Raw genomic sequence first — 18,718 nt, forward strand, 5'->3', positions numbered from 1 at the left:
TCCTCCTGAACCAAGTTCTGCCACACACGCGTGCACACACACACACACACGTACACACACACACACACACACCAGCAGCTCACAGAAATGTCTCTCTTTTATCTTGGTGTTTGTGGTTTCCTCCATCTGTGTTTTCAAGAATCCTCTTCACTTCCCTTCTTCTAATCACTAGAAACAACAATTTTGTGTTTTTTAAATATTTTTTTCACAGATGACAACATGTTGCTGCTTAGCTTGCATTTACAAATACACATTACTACTTAAAAACTGATGTTCACTGTCCAATGCACCATAAATCCCTCCATAATCTTATTCTAAATCTATTCTGCGATGTTTCTCCAATTAGAGACACAGAGGACGAAGGAAAACAACAGTGTTCTTCATCTCCAGGTCTTGTGTTAAACTAGCAGAGAGAAGGGTCATGTATATTTTCTAACACTTGAAGAATTGCTTGGAAATCTCACAACCTTATGATTATCTGATTATCATTTCCTTTGCAACATGTGTTCTTATAAATCCTCTATGATGGTGACTAAAAACATGTTTTTCTGAAGATATTATTTATTGAAAAGTAATAAGGATTTGGAGAAGATTACCAAGAACAAACAATCTTATCCTGTGTGTGACTAAGGGGTCAAAAGAGCATGTAAAACATGTGAAAACACAAAGACTAATATGTGTTTTCTTGTTGTCTTAGATGGAAACTTGAATGCAATGAATGGAGTAGCCAACAGAAATGGCTTCCATGATGCTGCAGCAAAGTCCAACTGGTCAGAAGTTACGTCCGATAGCTCTCCCCAGTGTGAGCCAGACACATCTGAACCTCTGATGGATGAGGATGAAGAGGAGCTCCGTAATAACGAAGAAGAAGACCAAAGTCGAGGCAAGATGAGCGGTACATCATCGCCTCAAAGTCCTTTAGGAGACATGAGGGAAGCTGAGTGGGAGCCTCTGTCTTTATCTGCCAAGGTTAATGTTAATGGCTTAGGCTTCAGTCCCTCTGAAGCCTCTGAAGACCCGTCAGGCAGGAACGGCCATGTTAAAGAAGAGCCGCACTCAGAACTAGGATCTGCGATGGGTAGAGCGAGCATCTTTCAAGCCGAGGCTTTGAGATACAGGCCGCCCCCTACAGAGGAGGAGAGTGAGGGGGAGATGGAGGTGGAGAGGCCTCCTCGGCTGGACGGCTGGGCGCTGGGCCTCCACGAGAGAGGCCTCGAAATGAGCCGAGGGCGGGTGAACCTCAGCCTGTTGGAGCAGGCCATGGCTTTGCAGACAGAGCAAAGACAGGCCCTGCATCATGCCTACAGGGAAATGGACCGATTCCTCATGGAGCAGATGACCAATGAGAGGAGGCACCACAGGATGATGGACATGGAGAGCAGACTCAGCTATCATGGAGGAAAAGGTAAGAATAAAGAGGAAATGACCTGCGATGTAAAAAAGTCTAAAGAATGAAAATTGATCAGTACGGGAACAAACCTTTTTCACAATTGTATGCAGCGTAAAACAGATAGACCACTTCTGATTTGGATGATTGGATGCTCAAAAAACATTAAAGGAATAAAAGAAGCATACAAAGGTTTAAATCAGAAGGAGAAAATCCTCTTAAATACTAAAAACATTTTGGCAACAAGTGAAATAATAAATAAACTGACTAAAATAAAGAAGAACAAAATTTTCTGATGGAATTGCTACTACTCAGAATATTGGATTTTGATAGGAATCAACTGGATATTTAACCATGACCATAAGTCTTAAATCCTCCTAAAGTACCTCTCATGTTTCCCTCTGATTCTTCAAATGACTGCGGCTAAATGTGTAATCCTAGATGTAATCTTTCGATGGATGGGAATTAAGAAGTGAATGCTCTGTGTTGAACTGCAGCCTTAACTAAAATGACAGATTAATAGATGCATTTTGTGAAAAAAAGTATCTGGCTTTGCATGATATTTCAATCTGTTGACTTATGTTCAATACGTATATGGGACAAGAGCTTTATAAGTATGATATATATCACATTTCTTGACGGAACACAAAGTTTGTTTATGCATCAGTATTTTGAATGTATTTTATTGTTTTTTTTATTCTGAAATCTTAATTTGTTGTGTCTACAGATTCTCCTCGGACTGATAAAAAGGATATCAAGTGTCCGACTCCTGGTTGTGATGGTACCGGTCACGTCACCGGCCTTTACCCACATCACAGGAGCTTGTCTGGGTGTCCTCACAAAGTCCGAGTTCCTCCAGAGAGTAAGTCGAAGCAGTGTCTACGAGCAGTATAACGGATGATTAACACTCATAGAAACGGCCAGTTTTAGGATTTACAATCAGCCACAGTTATTGAAATCCTCTTAGCACGAGCCCGAAGACAAGAAAGACCTGCTCATACGTTTAGTTCAATTCAAAGATGAGCATGGAACTTTTCAAATAAACTTAAAGGATTTTTTTTCTCTCTCCCCCTCTCGCTTTCTACTAATGTGTTGTAATGTGTGCGAATATTCAATTCTCTCCCCCCCCCCCACACACACACACATTGGCGATTGTTAAGTCATTTCAATATAACTCAACAAACATTCAACATTAAACAGTAATGTTACAAAAGGAACAGAAAAAGTAATTAACTTTTTCAAAAAAGCGCATGCTCTTAGACTGGAGGCAGTATTTGCAAATCAAAGGGCTAGCTAACGCAGTATTCAAAAATAAATAGACAACTCTAACAAACTAATTGGAGAATATGTACAGAAAAGAAGTTTCTAAGGATACAGAGCGGACCTTTAACGACGCTCTTGTTTTGAAGAATATAATCAGCAGTCTTGTTACTCTCCTCATTGCACTAAGCTATTTACATTTCAGCCACATTACATATTCCTCATGGTGACAAAGCCTTTTGCTTTTTTCTGTCTGTCTCTGTAGGATCTTTGCTCTATAGTCTCTAATGTACCAACCAGTTACATAAATCACTGTTTAATGTAGGAAAATGTATTATTTCCTAAATGCACTGTGTATGTGCATATATATATATATATATATATATATATATATATATATATATATATACACACATACGCATGTGTTTACCATATTATAATTTGTCAGCTTCCTTATGTGTCTCATGTTGAATTATTCTGGACATGTTTCTTTTACCACAATTATCTCCTTTCTGCCTCCTTAGTCCTCGCCATGCATGAGAACGTCCTCAAGTGCCCCACACCCGGGTGCACAGGAAGAGGCCATGTCAACAGCAACCGTAGCACCCACCGGAGGTACATCCACACGAGAAAGCCATTAGAAAAACTGTATACCCTGTTCATAGATGAGATAAAGTATTAGGCTAATGTGTTTGATTTCCTCCCCAACCAGTCTCTCAGGCTGCCCTATCGCCGCCGCAGTGAAAGTTTCCAAACCTCAGGATGACGGCCTGAAATGCAGACAAACACCTGACCGCTCACCAAGGTATAATGCCAGATAACACCAGGGGTTTTTACCGCTCTCAGTGTGGTCACATTCATCACATTCAGCTCTGTAGTGGACTAAAGTTGTAAACGCAGAACTGAGGTTATGCAAAAAAGTGATAAACACTATTATTGTTAAGAGAGTGTGGGATATTTTTATTCACTGATCCCAGCAGAACGCACAGTCTATTTTCAGCTTTCCAGGCAGACATAAGCAATGGTTGCTGGTCCTGTGAGCTCCTCTCTATTAGAGATGATAAAAGAGCAGAACTCTTTGTTCCCTGTGGATATATCATGGGCAGGATGCCCACTCCTACTATATTAATTAGTCTGGCAACCTGGCTGTGGATCTACAACACGCATCAGATCCCAGACTCATGTGTACAAAAGTGCTGGCATCCCTGAATGGTTTAAAACAATGTCTATACTTAACTACTTCGTATGAACTTGTGAGGCATCTTATTTTACAGGATTTACACAATAAAATAAAGTCTCTCTTTCTCTCTCTCTCTCTCTTTTTTGCAGAGCCATTGGCTTGATAAAGAAGTTTGAGATGAACCAGTTGAACTACAGGCTCTCTCATCCAGTAGCAGCTTTGCAAACCAGTCTCACAAAAGACATGGACAAGTACAGCAGGATCCGCTTCGATTACGCCAGCTTTGATGCACAGGTCTTCGGCAAGCAGCCTCTGACGGGGACCAACCAGGACCAGGAAATGTCACATTTCCCAGATTGTAAGCTTTATTTATTTTATTCAACCAAAAACATAGCTGAAGTTAACATCTTGTTGAAGATGAACAATTTTGGTCATGTGTTTGCAGTATGAAGACTTAGTTTTAGCCCCCAAAATGAATAAGAATCTTTTTCCAGATATCATGTTTATCAGTTTGTTTTGCTTAAGGGTGTCCTAATTTTTCCTAATCTTCAAAAATCAACTTAAACTTGTGTTCCTATTAAGTTTGGTGGAACACCAGGTGTCTCAGCAACTAAATTATTCACCAATTATTTGTTGTTTAGCCCCTCAGCAGTATCCTGGCTTCCTTGGTGCTCCAGGTGGCCGATTGACCACCTCTGGACAGCACAGCCCGCCGAGTCAATTCAAAAAAGAAGATGGTCTCCAAGCTGAAGCAGCGACTGCCGCCATCCTTAACCTCTCCACTCACTACCGGAAAAACATGGAGGCTGTCGCTGGCCGGCCCTTGGCAACCTCCACAAAGGTAATCAAATTAGTCCACTTGGAAAGGTATTTAATGTGGTCATTTTAAAGGAACTCTGATTTGTGTATAAAAAGGGAAGACTTCAAAAGACAGAATTTGGCAAAGGGAACCTGGTGTTCTGGTGTCAGAAAAACAAGGAGGTTTCCACTCTATAAAGCTTTAATGTACACACATGAAAATTTGTGTAATCACATCAAAAGAGGAAAAACAATCAGCCTTCCTTCCCAATTACAAATGCTCATCTATTTTTTTTGTAAAACATGTGGTATTGTATTTAGTTTCGACATCAGCTGGCATGTAAACCCTGAACTGTTGTCTGAAAATGCTTCTTGCCCACTGCAGATGGCTGAGGATATTTTGCTTAGTTATATGATCCAGCATAGGCTGTGTGTCTACACCAGATAGTCTTAAAAAGCGTTTTTATGGATTAAGCCAATCAGCTAAAGGAGTTAACATCTGAAAAGTTTAATTCGCACAAAATCCAAACTCTTTAATGGAAATAAGCGCGGGTCCAAAATCTCTTCAGCTGTCTGCGTCTCCGACCCAGCATTGTGTTCAAACTCACTAGGTGATTAATATTGATCACATTCTGTGGGTTACATACACCGTACTGTAGATGATTCAAGGTTTCCACACCTACACAGCACAGATCCTTGTCTCCCAGCTTGGTGTGCTGAGAATGTGGCCCTGTACCAGGTACCAGCCCACTGAATGAATAAAACAGTGTTAGCAAGTTAATCATCTGTTCTCATTTACAGCTTAGTTGTCTTGGAGAGACATATAAAGAACAGCTTTCAAGTCTGAAAAAGGGGGCCATATTTAGAGTGCTATATGGTGTCGCATGCTTTAACTTATCTACATATGTATATTACACATTGAAATATCTCACAGACAAAAAAAAGCACTTTACAGTGCAAGGGTCTTAAATTACATCATTAATTAATTAGTAAGAGCAAAACAAGAACAAAATCCTTAGTTTTAGTTTTTAGCCATAAAACAAAAATCTAAATAAATCACAAAAAGTCACTGGTGTTGTTTCGATTAGGTACACACATCATGAAATGGCTGCATAATTAAAGTGGACAGCCACATCCAATGTTCATGAAAATTACACCCTTTAATTAATCTGAAAGGCTCCCCCTTTGTTGCAAAAAATACTGATGTATAGGCTTTAATGAAACATATGCGTTGAATAATTGGTTCCATTTATGGGAAAGGATTTCACCATTTAATGAGGTAAAACTTTTAATACCATAAAACAGCCATAAGTCATCGCGCGATTGCATTTCAGCACAAAAAACGACAAACACATCTGTCAGCGGGGGGAAACTTATGCCACATTAAGCTTTTTAATTTTTGCTATAATAATGATGACCTAAAACCAGCAGCCCCCCCTCCTCACTCATGCCCCACACCCCACCCCACCCCACCCCCAGCTGCCATCTTGGTTGTGTGTCCTAGAAAACAGATGACACAGCTGTCACTGAAAAACTACAAACCAGTGATTATTTTTTTTTGTTCAGCAGAATTAACGCTGGCTTAGTTTGGTACTTTGTCTCGTGTGAGCTAACCACTGTATGTTTTATTTATTTTTTATATTTTTTAGCTAAATTATTCCATGTTTATAACGAAATTTCAAATTAAACAAATCGCTGCTGTCAGGCAATCAGGCATCATAATGTTTTATTCAAAATATCTACAGATTGACTAGTAAATTGAATAATTTGTTTTCACATGCTATACTTACAAGACATATTTTATTTATTTTGTTTACTCTCCTGCAACATGATGTTCACAATTGAAAGATTAAATCATTTTTGTCTTTAGGACATGCTAATAGAAGTGGATGAAAATGGCACCTTGGACTTGAGCATGAAGAAATGTAAAGAGAGCTCAAAAGCCCAGACGAAGGCACCTTCAGACGACCCACTGTCTCCCCCCGAGTCCACTGTGGCCAAAGGCGGCAGCGTGCTCATCAGCCCCGCCTTCTACCAGCCGCTGTGTGAGAGGGACAGCTGGGAGAGCCCCATCCCCGTCAACTTCAGCAAAGTGCACGTTTTACAGGAGAGAGAGGTAAAAAACAAAAAACAAAACAACAACTGACACTTTAAATTTTATCCAAAAATGTAAAATGATCATTCAGCACATGAGAGAGGTGGAGGAGGAGAATTTGAGGGCCTTTGGTTTTACTCTTATGTTTTGTAGTAACATAACTAAACAAATAAATATCAACAGAGCTCAAATAAAACAGGACTCCAGGTCAGCGGGTCAGAAATACTGAGGTCAAGTCCTCCAACCTCCCACCTCTTTAACTGACAAGAATTAAAACATGGTGGACTGAATCTTCTCTTATTTATTTTCTTTGTCGGCCAAAATGTCATCAAATTAAGTCTACGAATGTGTAAATACGGTACGTTTTAAATTTAACGTGAAATCCTCCATGTTGTTAAAATTGTTACATTCTGGACGTAACCTGCTGGTAACATACTTGTTAGGAACATTTATTGTGACAGTTTCCACACAGCAGCTCCACTCACATCATCTTTCAAATGAAATAAACATATTAACACTGAGGACCATAGTGCTAATCGAGTCTCCACACATCACTTGCCTGAATGAGGCTTAATCTGGGCTGCAAAGGTTTTTTCTTTTCTTCATTTCACAATAGCAATTTGTTTGTAGTTGATATCAGGAGTTTTCACATTTGACCTGCTTTTAAATCACACAACATCTGGTGACTGCACAGACTTGTCTGTGGAAAAAAAAGAGGAAATCCATACGTCATGGCTATACATCATAAATACTATGTGGATTAAGTATGACTTTAAATGGATGTATGATTTACTACAGTATAAGTATCCTTAAGCGTAATCTCTTTGCCTTGCTCTCTAACCCACAGGGCTTTTGTTGTAAGAGTATTATACCACGGTTTTCATTAATTATTCACTTTTAGGTCAATGCAGATTGTTTTCAGGTTGGACATTTTGGAGTCTTAGTCACTTTTTTTCCTTTATCTCATCTTTCTCCGCAGGAAGATTACGACCAGGTCTCCTTGGAGGACCAGCACTATCTAGGAGACGGCAGCATGTTAAGCCCCAAAACCAAGCTGCTATTACGCGACTCAAAGAAAGAGCTTTTGAGGTATGTTGCGTTTAAGGCTGAAAGTTCTCGAGGCACATTTATTCAGTCAGCTGTGCATAATGTGAGCTTCGCTTTCAGTTGGCAGATGGTCAGTATCAAAGATTAAAAAAAAAAAAAAAAACTGTAACTCCAAACCATACCTTTGTGTAAATTGGACAGCTTTGATAGAAGTGAGTCAAAACACACAAATGAAACTGTGTGTTACATATGATTGCAACTGGTATGTCTACAGGTTCATGTGGAGAAGAAATTTGAAATTTGAAGTGAGTTTTCTCCCTGTATGTCCCGTACAAGCTTACAACTCTTGATTCTTGTAGTAATAGAGTGCATGCTCTGCTGGGTCTCCTCTTGAGAATCACACCACGAGAAAAAGTAGGATCCTCTAGTTTCCGCAGCACAGCACCCCCCTCCGATTTTCCTCAGTGACACTCAGAAACAAAGACACAAAATAATAATTTTCTACTAAACTTCCCGCTGTACTAACTCTTTTATTTTTTATCTTTAATGCCCATAAAAAGGTTCTCAGTGTAAAAGAAAAGATTCAGTTCAAGCTTGGCAAAGTCTGTGGGAAGTGGAGTAATCTGTGTATTAAATGCTTTGTGCTCTCCTGCAGCTGTCCGACCCCAGGCTGTGACGGCAGCGGCCATGTGACGGGGAATTATGCATCACATCGGAGGTACTGAAATTAATTACACTCTTATTAGCACCAGCTATAGCAGATATATAGACAAGGGAAACTGTGCTGATTGTTTAATTGTGTGGATTGTTCCAGTGGTAAATGTGTCACATAGCTTGTGTTCTTTGCTTTGCTTTTCCACACTGGTGACTGGAAGAAGCTTCTTTTTTTTTCACAAGGACGACGCTGAATTGTGTTTTCAAATATTTTTGTATAAATATGCGTTGAGACATTGTATTAAGATTATTTAATTCGGCTGTGATCAAAGAGTGCATTAAAATGACTGTTAGCTCCTTATCCTCTCTAGTGTGTCTGGATGTCCCCTGGCTGACAAAACACTCAAATCACTGATGGCAGCCAACTCTCAGGAACTAAAGTACGTGTTTTGAAAACTGCTATAGGATTTTTTTCACGTTAAACTAGGCAGCTTGTTTTTTTTTTTTGCCTTAGCGAAGGTCTGCTGAGTTCAATGCTTTCCTTTCCTTTCCTCTCCTCTCCTCTCCTTTCCTTTCCTTTTCCACATTCAGTTTCTCTGTACTCCACATGAAGTTGTTTGCTATTTGCACTCTCTCTCTGCATATTAGCATGAATCCTTCGCTCCGCTCTGCTCGCAGTCTTTTGCTATAAAAAGCACCTGGTCTCTGTGTCTCTCAACCTGCAGGTGCCCAACACCTGGTTGTGATGGATCTGGACATGTGACTGGGAACTATGCTTCGCACAGAAGGTAACGGAGGAAAAAGCCACCGCAACTGAGCACGAAATACATTTTGTCAGATGTATGACATTCAAACAGATGGTGAAATTCTCACTTTATATTGCAAACATGTTGCACTTTTTGAGTTCTTGTTTTTTACTGATTTTGTTGGCTGCATTTTCTATCTATGTGTCTGTGTCACATAGCTTGTATCCATAGATTTCATGTCATTTCTTTTCCACACTGGTGACAGGAAAAGGCTTTTTTCTCACGAGGAGGAAGTGTTTTTAAATAATTGTGTTTAAATTTGCATCGAGACATTTTGTTGGCGTTATCTATCTTTATTTTATATTATAGCTTTTCCATTTATTTATGTTCCATCTATATTTATAAATCAAGATTTGTTCAAACACACACAATTAAAATTCCGCAATGTTCTGCCTGTATGATTTTAGCCTTTGTTTAGATTTTCCTTCATTTAACCGATTGTCTTTTTCCGACCATTTCTAGCTTGTCAGGATGTCCACGTGCCAGAAAAGGAGGTTTGAAGCTCACACCAAACAAGGATGACAAAGATGAACCAGAGCTTAAGTAAGAGATGTTTTTTTCCTCATCCTATGCTGTCGCTGTCATGTTTTTTTGTTACAAAAATAAAACAAGAAGCATTGTGGAAAATGCGTCATGCGTTTGTGCCTGGGGCGGGGGGGGGGGGGCGTGCATTATACCTGCAGGCCATTAAGTTAAACAAAGAAAATAATACTTCTCTTGTCATAACATTAGTGAATTATTTTCTGAGGATTAGCAGTGTGGTTTTGTGGGATTTTTTTCCCAGGTTTTTTAAAAATATTTTTGCTATTTTCTGAATGGCGTATCTGGCTTATCACTCTTCACTGAGAGCTTTCTTTGTAATTATAGTGAACTAAGAAAATGTTGAATGGCCTGCTCTGATGGCATTGCACTCATTTGCAGCTTAATCACTGTTGCCTGTGAAAGTGTTATTGGAAAAAATATAATGTAATTGATTTGCAGTTTAAATCCAAAGTCAGATATATGAGCCCTTGTTTACTTATACATCTGGACACTGATTTTTTCTTTTTAATTACTAATGCAAGGGCACGAGCTTAGGAATTAGACTGGAATAGATCTCATACACATTAAGAGAGAACGGGAGAGACAGGGGGAGGGTAGTCCCTAGATTATTGTAAACAGTGGGCCATATGGCATGCCTCCATTGTCCTGGTGCCTTGCATCAAGCTTCCTACCTGTGGTAGATGTAAGTAATGGGACTGGTGTTGTTTTGTCCTCTAAGTGCTGCCGTGCTGTCGAGTAACAAAATGCTGAAACAGGCTTTTTGCAGTAGCACTCTGCAGCGCGCGTGCCATTTGTATCATCTCAGGTGACCTTTCACCTTTATCAATAAGGGAAAGGGTGAGCCACCTCCAAATTACATTCTTTCGCATGAGGGGATACATGACAATTATCTGTAATTCATGTCACTCCATTACTGACCTGCAGAAAACAGACCTGAAAACACAACTGACAAACTCAGTGATATTCAGCGCCAGCTTATGTTTTTCCGAGCGCAGATATCAGTCACCTGCAAATTCATGCACTGAACGCAGCGTTCGTTCGGACTCAAGTTTTAGTGGATTAGTAACTTGGAGATAATGTGATTATTTGAGTCCATTTCTAGTTTTGGCGACTTCATTTTTAATCAGCATTTGGCTGCGGATTAATCAACGTAATGGTTAACAAATCTTCCGGTCTAGTTATTGAAAGAGAGATTTTTTAATAATCTCAGTGAATGATTTAGTTTCGTGTTTTTGCAGTTAAACAACAAAGTGGTTGTTATTTTGTGCAGTTAAATCTTAAATGTTTACAACATGTACAACTCTTTGCTGGTTTCTCTGGTAGGTGTCCAGTTATTGGTTGTGACGGACAGGGCCATATATCGGGAAAATACACATCCCACCGCAGTGCAGGCAGTTGTCCACTCGCTGCCAAAAGACAGAAGGAGTCGTCCATCAACGGGCTGCCCTTTGCCTGGAAGGCCAATAAACAGGAACTGCCCCATTGTCCCTTGCCTGGCTGCAACGGCCTTGGACATGCCAATAATGTGTTTGCCACTCACAGAAGGTGAGGTCGCCTGTCCTCCATTTTATCTCTAAACAAAGCTGCTGGTGGACATGGTGCATTCTTACAATGGCACCTTGTTTACCCCCTTTCACAGTCTCTGTCTATGATGAAGTTTGGTGATATTTTTGCACCTAAAGTATTGTATTTATGTCCTGCTGAATTAGCTTGTCAGGCTGCCCACTGAACGCACAGAGCATCAAGAAAAAACACTCCGAAGAAGAGATGATGACTATCAAACTGAAAGCCAGCAGTGGTAAGCTACTCACTATACTGAGAGTGCTCAAGTATTTAACAGTTAAATGAAGGGAGAATAAAATAATATCAATAATTCATGTATTCTTTATCAATATTACTATAACGAAGGTTGAATATATATCGATATATTACTTGTACATTGAACAAGCAGTGAGAAAGATGTAACACATGATTAATCAAGCTCAGTTTTGTAAAATGTTTTGCTGTTGCACAACCTTGACTCAAAAGAAAAGATTAGTCTTTGTGATATTTATCGTGATAATTATCAGTATCGACTCAAATGAAACTTTATATCTTGATGTCATTTGATGTCCTGGCATAAAAAAACACAGCATTTTCAGTTTGAACATGATAAACTGGATTCTCTGTTTTAACTCAGGTGTCGAAGACAAAGACGATGTTCAACATTTGGATCATGAAATAGAGGAACTGAATGAGTCCAACATGAAGATAGAAGCCGACATGATGCAACTCCAAACCCAGGTAAGGATCTACTCCCACAAGTTCGTTCCGGGGACGCCAGCTCGAGATCTGTGCTCGCTCAGTTTGACAAGTGTCTTTATTTTTTTTGTCTTTGTAAACGAAAGCAGATCTCGTCTATGGAGTGTAACCTGAAGACAATTGAGGAGGAGAACAAGATGATCGAACAGCACAACGACAGCCTTCTGAAGGAGCTCGCTTGCCTTAGCCAAGCTCTCATAAACAGCCTAACTGACATTCAGCTGCCTCAAATGGTACAGTAAGCCTCAACCACAGACTCCACCACAACTCATTATTTCTAACCTGTCCTGGAAGAAATCTTATTATTGTCTTTTCTCTTGTGCTGTTGTCACTAATAGTTCAACATGTTTTTGTTGCAGGGACCCATCAGTGAGCATAATTTTGAAGCCTATGTGAACACATTAACTGATATGTACAACAACTCGGAGCATGAATACTCTCCAGAGTGCAAGGCCCTCTTGGATAATATCAAACAGGCTATTAAGGGCATCCATGTTTAAGCTGTGGAGCTACCGAGAGGTTTCTTCGACTTGGGATAATGGCACTAGATAGCTCTATTTCACTGAAGAGTGCTGGCTTGGCTGCATGTGCAAGACGAGGCTTTTGGAAATGCGTTTGGCATTTGCATTGGCGGTAAATACACTGCACTGAGAAAATGACCAGCCGGATCTGTAATGCTTTTACTGTTTCTGCATTCACTTGATAGGTTTATCCTGGTGAGATTCTTACCCCTCTTGCACTTAATTATTTTGTATGGTTTGCTTGATTTTAATCTGTATGTGTTCATGTCATTATTATATTATCGCTATTTATTATTATTATTATTATTATATTTGTTCATCAGTGTATTTATTTCCTCTATTTTTATTTATTTCTTGAATTGTAAATGCTTAATATCTGAGAAATCTGTTTTACTTTCTGCACATTGTAAATTACATAGAAGCACATTCCAATTTCATGGCATACTTTCGCCATCTAGTGTTGAAAAACGTATATTATTATTATTATCATTATTATTATTATTATTATTAGACCATAAGTTGGATCTCCCTTCAAAGAAAAAAAAAAAAACTACCAAAATATCTAAGCATCAATATTTTTAAGCATTGCTTTTGCTTTCTTTATTGGAAACTGAATGTATGGTAAGACTTCGTGAACACTGAGGTAAAAAAAAAATGCAATGAACCTTTTATTTCACAACAAATAACAGTTGAATGCAACCAGGAAGTGACACTGAGCAAACATGCAACATCCCTCAGTGAACTGAATGTCTGATTCAGCTTAGCATAGCGTGCCACAACCGGAGAGAAACAAAAATCCACTTTGTCAAGATGTCTTTCTTTAAAAAAAAAAAAAAGTATAGATATTAAACTGCCTTCTGTGCACACACGTGGGAGTGTGCATATAGTATGTGCCTAAATGTATATGAATCCATAAAAATATATGAGTACTATGTTTTGTGGTAGGACAGTATTACGTGGATGGTGTCTAATTTATTATACAGTACAATTATTTTCATAGAAGGAGACGTTCCTGATGACTGTTTAAATACCGTTGTCTCAGTAGCTGTTATCTCAGAGTTATGTTTTCAAATATCCCGACTGAGATTGAGAAGTCCGGTGTTGATTTGAACTTTTGCGAGCATGGACAGGGAGAAAGAGGAAGGAGTGAATTTTCAAAAAAGAATTTTTAAAAATACATCTGCTCCTGTTTTATCTTAAACTGCTTACAAGCCTTAACATTTCAACCACTCTCACAGTTTGAATATTCCAGTAACGCTTGGGGCAGATCTTATAATAGTAGCTGTTTCCAAACCAAGCTGACCTCCACAAGTCACACAAATTCAATCATTAAATGCAAAAAGAGAGAAAAAAAGAGACACGTGATAGTTGTTGGCTAATCAGTTGTTTGTTTGCATCGATTGCACTTTTGTATTTCCATGATTTCTTGTTTTTAGTTCACCACACTGCCCTTGACTTCAACAAGAGAGAGACGGGACGCTGTAGTCGCTACATGTGTCTTAATTTAACATGAGGCTTATCCCAAGAAAATAATAATAACGGTAATTCATTTGAGCAATACATTTTCCATTTCTGCAAAAGGAAGTCAAAGACATGTAGCCTGCGACAGTTCAAAGAAAAAAAAATGTAACAGCAGAAGAGCCAAATTACAGAAAAAAATAAGACCCTATTTTATCCTAATACTCGATATGTTTTAAAGAATTTTAATCTTTTAAAAACTGAATCTCGTTCTTTAAAACTAACAATCTTTTATTTATAATTTATTCTATTGAATTCCTATACCACACATTGTTTGCTCAGGAAGTTTTGTGAATGATATTTATTTTTCCCCGTTAGTATTTGGTGTTTTGTAATGTGAAATGCTTTTTTGTGGAACGATATTAGTATGATATGAAATTGTATTGTATTTCTTTTCTTTTACATTCAAATGTAATGCTTTTTTTTTCATTTGGAGTAGTTTGTAAATTGAAACTTCCTATTACTTTTACTCTTTCATAATAAACAGATATGCGCTGTGTTGTACAGTTTGTGTATGGTAGAAATAAACTTTTCAAATGGTTGTGTGGTTTCTCAAATGAATGTGAATCCAGTTATCAACTTTCCTTAGGCATTAGCATCACCCAGTGGTGAATATCACACATTGCATCCAAAACAACAGGGGGCAGTGGTGTTCATAGGCTGTACCTGTTCATAAAGAGGCTCAGACACTGAGCACCAGGAAGTGTTCACAGTTAGAAATCAAAATAAGTGACGCACTGCAACGACGCATAAAAAAAACAAAAAAACGTAGAATCCAGTTTATTAAAACCCAAATGTGACACCTTTCCATCACTTCCATCTCTTACATTGGAATACGTTTTTATTTTCATTGAAAAATCACCACATTTCAGAAGCTAGAACTAAAAACATCACGTCATTTCAGCAGGAAACATAACAAACTATCAATCAGTTATCAAATTAGTCGCAGGTACATTTTCAGCCAATCAACAAATCATTATCTTGATGAACTCCACCACTCTGAACTCAGTGTTACAGATTTTTGATGAGATAAAAAACAACAGGTCGAAGCAGAGAAGATTATTCTGCTATAAAAACAACACGGGGGAAAAACTAATATCAGAGTCGTTCAGAAACCAATGAAAAACTGATTCATGAATTAAGATGTAAACAAACAAGTAAGTTACAGAAATAGTTATGTCAGAATTTGAACAGGAAGAAATTTCATACCTCATGATTCAAGAGTGAAACAGATGTTTTAATGAACATCTGTATCCTGGTATCACTGACAGTAATGTGACAAACAAAGATTTAAAGCTGCACAAAACAGAAGAATGCCAAATAAAAATTCTCAGGTTCCAGCTGCTCAGATGTTTTGTGAAGCTCTTTGTGTTTTGGACAAAACATTTAATGTCAAGAGTTTAAGGATCAGCTGGCCCCAAAAATGCAGAAGCAAACAAAGTAGTAAAACAAAGTCCAACAATCCACACACAGAATATTCACTCGAAAGACTAAAGTGAAAAGACATAAAAAAACCACTAAGAAACAAGAAGACACTGGAAACAATGAGAAGATACGAGAGAGCAAAACCATGACATCGACATGAGAAAGGCAAACAACGCTGAAGTGACAAAGGGAAGCACAGAGTCTTTTATACACAGGGAGGAAGGGATAATTGGACACAGGTGAAACACATGAGGAAGGTGCAGACAATCACAGGGGCAGGAAACAGGAGACCAACAGGAAGTCAAGGTGGAAACAAAAAGAAAAGAAACAGGAAACAGAGAACTCACAAAGAAACAGGAAGAGTCATCAAACAAAGTGTCATTAAACAAATCCATGATTCTCTCCATCTAAGAGCTAAAGTTACAGTTGAGTCCAGAGTCATGACATTTAAATAAACAACTTAGACTCAACAGGCATTTTCCACTTGTCTGACATTCTAGACACCAAAGTGATGACGTGAGGAAGAAATCTCCACAGTGATTTAAGGTAATTGTTCATTCCGGTGATGCAGAGATGATAGTGAACGTTGCACAAACTGAACCTCATCAGATGCTTGTATCTTTAAGTATTTATTTACACAGAGAAGTGGCAAATCAGAGTAAATTACATCCAAGGGCCAGAGGAAACAGAGGACACAGAGGAAACAGAGGTTGGATCTGGGCGTATGCTAACAAACGGATTGTTAAGAATCTGAGGCTGCTCGCTGACACTCAATCCACCACATACATGCCCCCCCCATCACCACACAGACCTGTAATGTGTATGTGCTGCGTGTGTATAATGTGAGAGTGTTACAGATATATAAAGTAACTTGACGGCCACACACAGACGCTGGCAGGATGTGACCTCAGCTCACCCTGCTGAAGTAAACTGTTCATATTCATCTGATTAAGCACCGAGGAAGAGAAATGTTTGTTTTCATGGAAGTAATGAAAGAAGCAAATCCAGGATCCTGGTGAATGTCATGTCATAATGTACTGTTCAAATAGTCATTTATATTTTATTGTGTGTTAGCTGAGGATACTGCTTTCATGATGCCATTATAATGACATGAGGAGGAATAATACAGAATGTATTTTATATAACATAATATAATGCAATTTTTGATTCACCAGCTTCAAATTTACACAGAAATTATAATTGATAATTAAAGCAAAACCTAAATGGACTCAGTGTTCCTCCAATATAATTGAATTCAGGAGGCAGAATATTATGTAGGGAGATAAAATCCCACAACGAAGCAGTTCATAAAAATAATTTAAATTAAATGAAATCAGAAATTTTATCTGGTTTAAATTTGCTTTGGCCATGTAAGACCCCTGACTGTGGCTCCTGCTCTGTAATCATGATGCATAAAAAAAGGTCTTGTTTGATTCATTAGTCATTCGACACGTCTCCAGGCCGTGAGAGAACAAATGAACCCGGACGAGTAGAGATTCAGTTACAAGAAACTTGAATGAACCCAAATTCTTGTGTGTGTTGTTCTATTAATAGGTTGTTTTCACTAAAACCTGCAGGAGAAGTGTTCTGCCACGAAACTGAAATCAACTTATCCAACGATCATGAGGAACAACTTTTGATTAAAGCTGATACTAATCTACTCTCCTTTCTAGGAACCAAGTCAAAAATCAGGGAAGCTGATAGTTGTGTCTGTAAAACACTTTGATGGCCTGAGTGAAGCCTGAAAACAGAACAACCGCTGCTTTGGTTTATTGAATTTCTAAATGTTATTGAACGGACTGAGTATTTTTTAGGCAACAAAACTAGAATGGCACATAGTAGAGAGGAAACCTCCGCCGAGGCCCAACGGACCCCTTAGGTTCAATTAATGTGCAATTACCCACATTTATAGAAATGAGTCCCCTCAACACGCCAGATGTGTCTTTTATCAACATCCATAAATTATTAAATAGGAAATCAAGGACAATATTGAAAAATGACCTGTCTCACAATGTTAAAGAAATAAAACAACAACACCCTGGATCCGCCCCCTGACCCATTACCTATCCTTCCACTGAGTTTCGTGGAAACACACTGGGGTGGAAACACAACCTTGGCGGAGGTAAAGAAAGATGAGATTATGTGAGGTCCATGGAACCTTGGCTCTCTGTGCTAGAGAGTGGCCATGAATCTTTCCTTATTTAACCTGGTGAAGGTCTGTTCCCACACTTCCAGGGCAGAGCGGAGCAGAGCAGGCTAAATTAAGGCCTTTCCTTAAGGGAACTGTGTAAGGTGAGAGGGTGGGACATGATTTCCAGGATCACCCCAGGTTCCTACACTCACTTATGATCACAGACACATTAGGATTATGTTCTTGGTAAGTTTTAATCAGTATTTAGGGTGTGTTGATTTGTTAAGCTGCCAGTGACTGGTTAATTAGATACACACACAGATGGATGGCATCATTAAATACAAGTCCAATTCAAATAGCTGGAAAACATGCATCAAACTGGACGGTAATGAAATTATAAAACAAACTGCAGTAAAATTAATCATAGATTCATTATTTTTGTGTTAGCTAACAACAGCTTTTCTCTAGAGAGACAGAGAGAGATTCATGTTGACTCACACAATGTATTTAAGTGCAGGTCAAAATTACAATAAGCATTCAGAATAAAATCTGTTGCTTTAAAGTCAACTATAATCAACAGTTTAGAGGTGGTCTATATATATATCTCTATAGATAGAGATAGATGATATATATATATATATATATATGATTTGATAGATGATAGATATAGATAGATGAGAGATATATAGATAGATGATAGATAGAGATAGATGAAAGATGATATAGATATATATATAGATGATAGGTGATAGATAGATGTATATAGATGATAGATATATACATCTATATAGATATATGATAGAGATAGATGATATATATACATAGACATATATATATATATAGACAGATGTATAGATGATAGATGATATATAGACAGATATATAGATATATAGATAGATGATGGATGATAGATAGATATAGATAGGTGATAGATATAGATATATATATAGATGATAGATAGCGATATATAGATATATGATAGATATAGATATATGATAGATAGAGATAGATAATATATATATAGACAGATATATAGATGATCGATAGATATA

General features: G+C 38.2%; 1 protein-coding gene across 4 annotated transcripts in view; it reads left to right on the top strand.

The window, feature by feature from the left end:
• The window catches only part of st18 (ST18 C2H2C-type zinc finger transcription factor), a 40,053-nt gene extending 25,402 nt beyond the window's left edge, over positions 1 to 14,651 (top strand). For 2 of the 4 annotated variants that reach the window (XM_020099787.2, XM_020099828.2), the window contains 17 exons: positions 698 to 1,405; positions 2,115 to 2,249; positions 3,172 to 3,262; positions 3,360 to 3,452; positions 3,977 to 4,185; positions 4,469 to 4,668; positions 6,496 to 6,741; positions 7,700 to 7,809; positions 8,423 to 8,485; positions 8,793 to 8,861; positions 9,147 to 9,209; positions 9,690 to 9,770; positions 11,094 to 11,315; positions 11,480 to 11,568; positions 11,950 to 12,053; positions 12,158 to 12,304; positions 12,431 to 14,651. In XM_020099787.2, coding sequence (XP_019955346.1) covers positions 698 to 1,405; positions 2,115 to 2,249; positions 3,172 to 3,262; positions 3,360 to 3,452; positions 3,977 to 4,185; positions 4,469 to 4,668; positions 6,496 to 6,741; positions 7,700 to 7,809; positions 8,423 to 8,485; positions 8,793 to 8,861; positions 9,147 to 9,209; positions 9,690 to 9,770; positions 11,094 to 11,315; positions 11,480 to 11,568; positions 11,950 to 12,053; positions 12,158 to 12,304; positions 12,431 to 12,571 — 2,771 coding nt within the window. In that variant the 3' untranslated portion in view covers positions 12,572 to 14,651. The remainder of the gene's footprint in view (positions 1 to 697; positions 1,406 to 2,114; positions 2,250 to 3,171; positions 3,263 to 3,359; positions 3,453 to 3,976; positions 4,186 to 4,468; positions 4,669 to 6,495; positions 6,742 to 7,699; positions 7,810 to 8,422; positions 8,486 to 8,792; positions 8,862 to 9,146; positions 9,210 to 9,689; positions 9,771 to 11,093; positions 11,316 to 11,479; positions 11,569 to 11,949; positions 12,054 to 12,157; positions 12,305 to 12,430) is intronic. The other 2 variants (XM_020099793.2, XM_069511208.1) reach the window with 2 other exon arrangements.
• The last annotated feature ends 4,067 nt before the right edge of the window (positions 14,652 to 18,718 follow it).

Source organism: Paralichthys olivaceus, chromosome 16, assembly GCF_024713975.1.
Source record: "Paralichthys olivaceus isolate ysfri-2021 chromosome 16, ASM2471397v2, whole genome shotgun sequence".
NCBI classification, from domain to species: Eukaryota; Metazoa; Chordata; class Actinopteri; order Pleuronectiformes; family Paralichthyidae; genus Paralichthys; species Paralichthys olivaceus.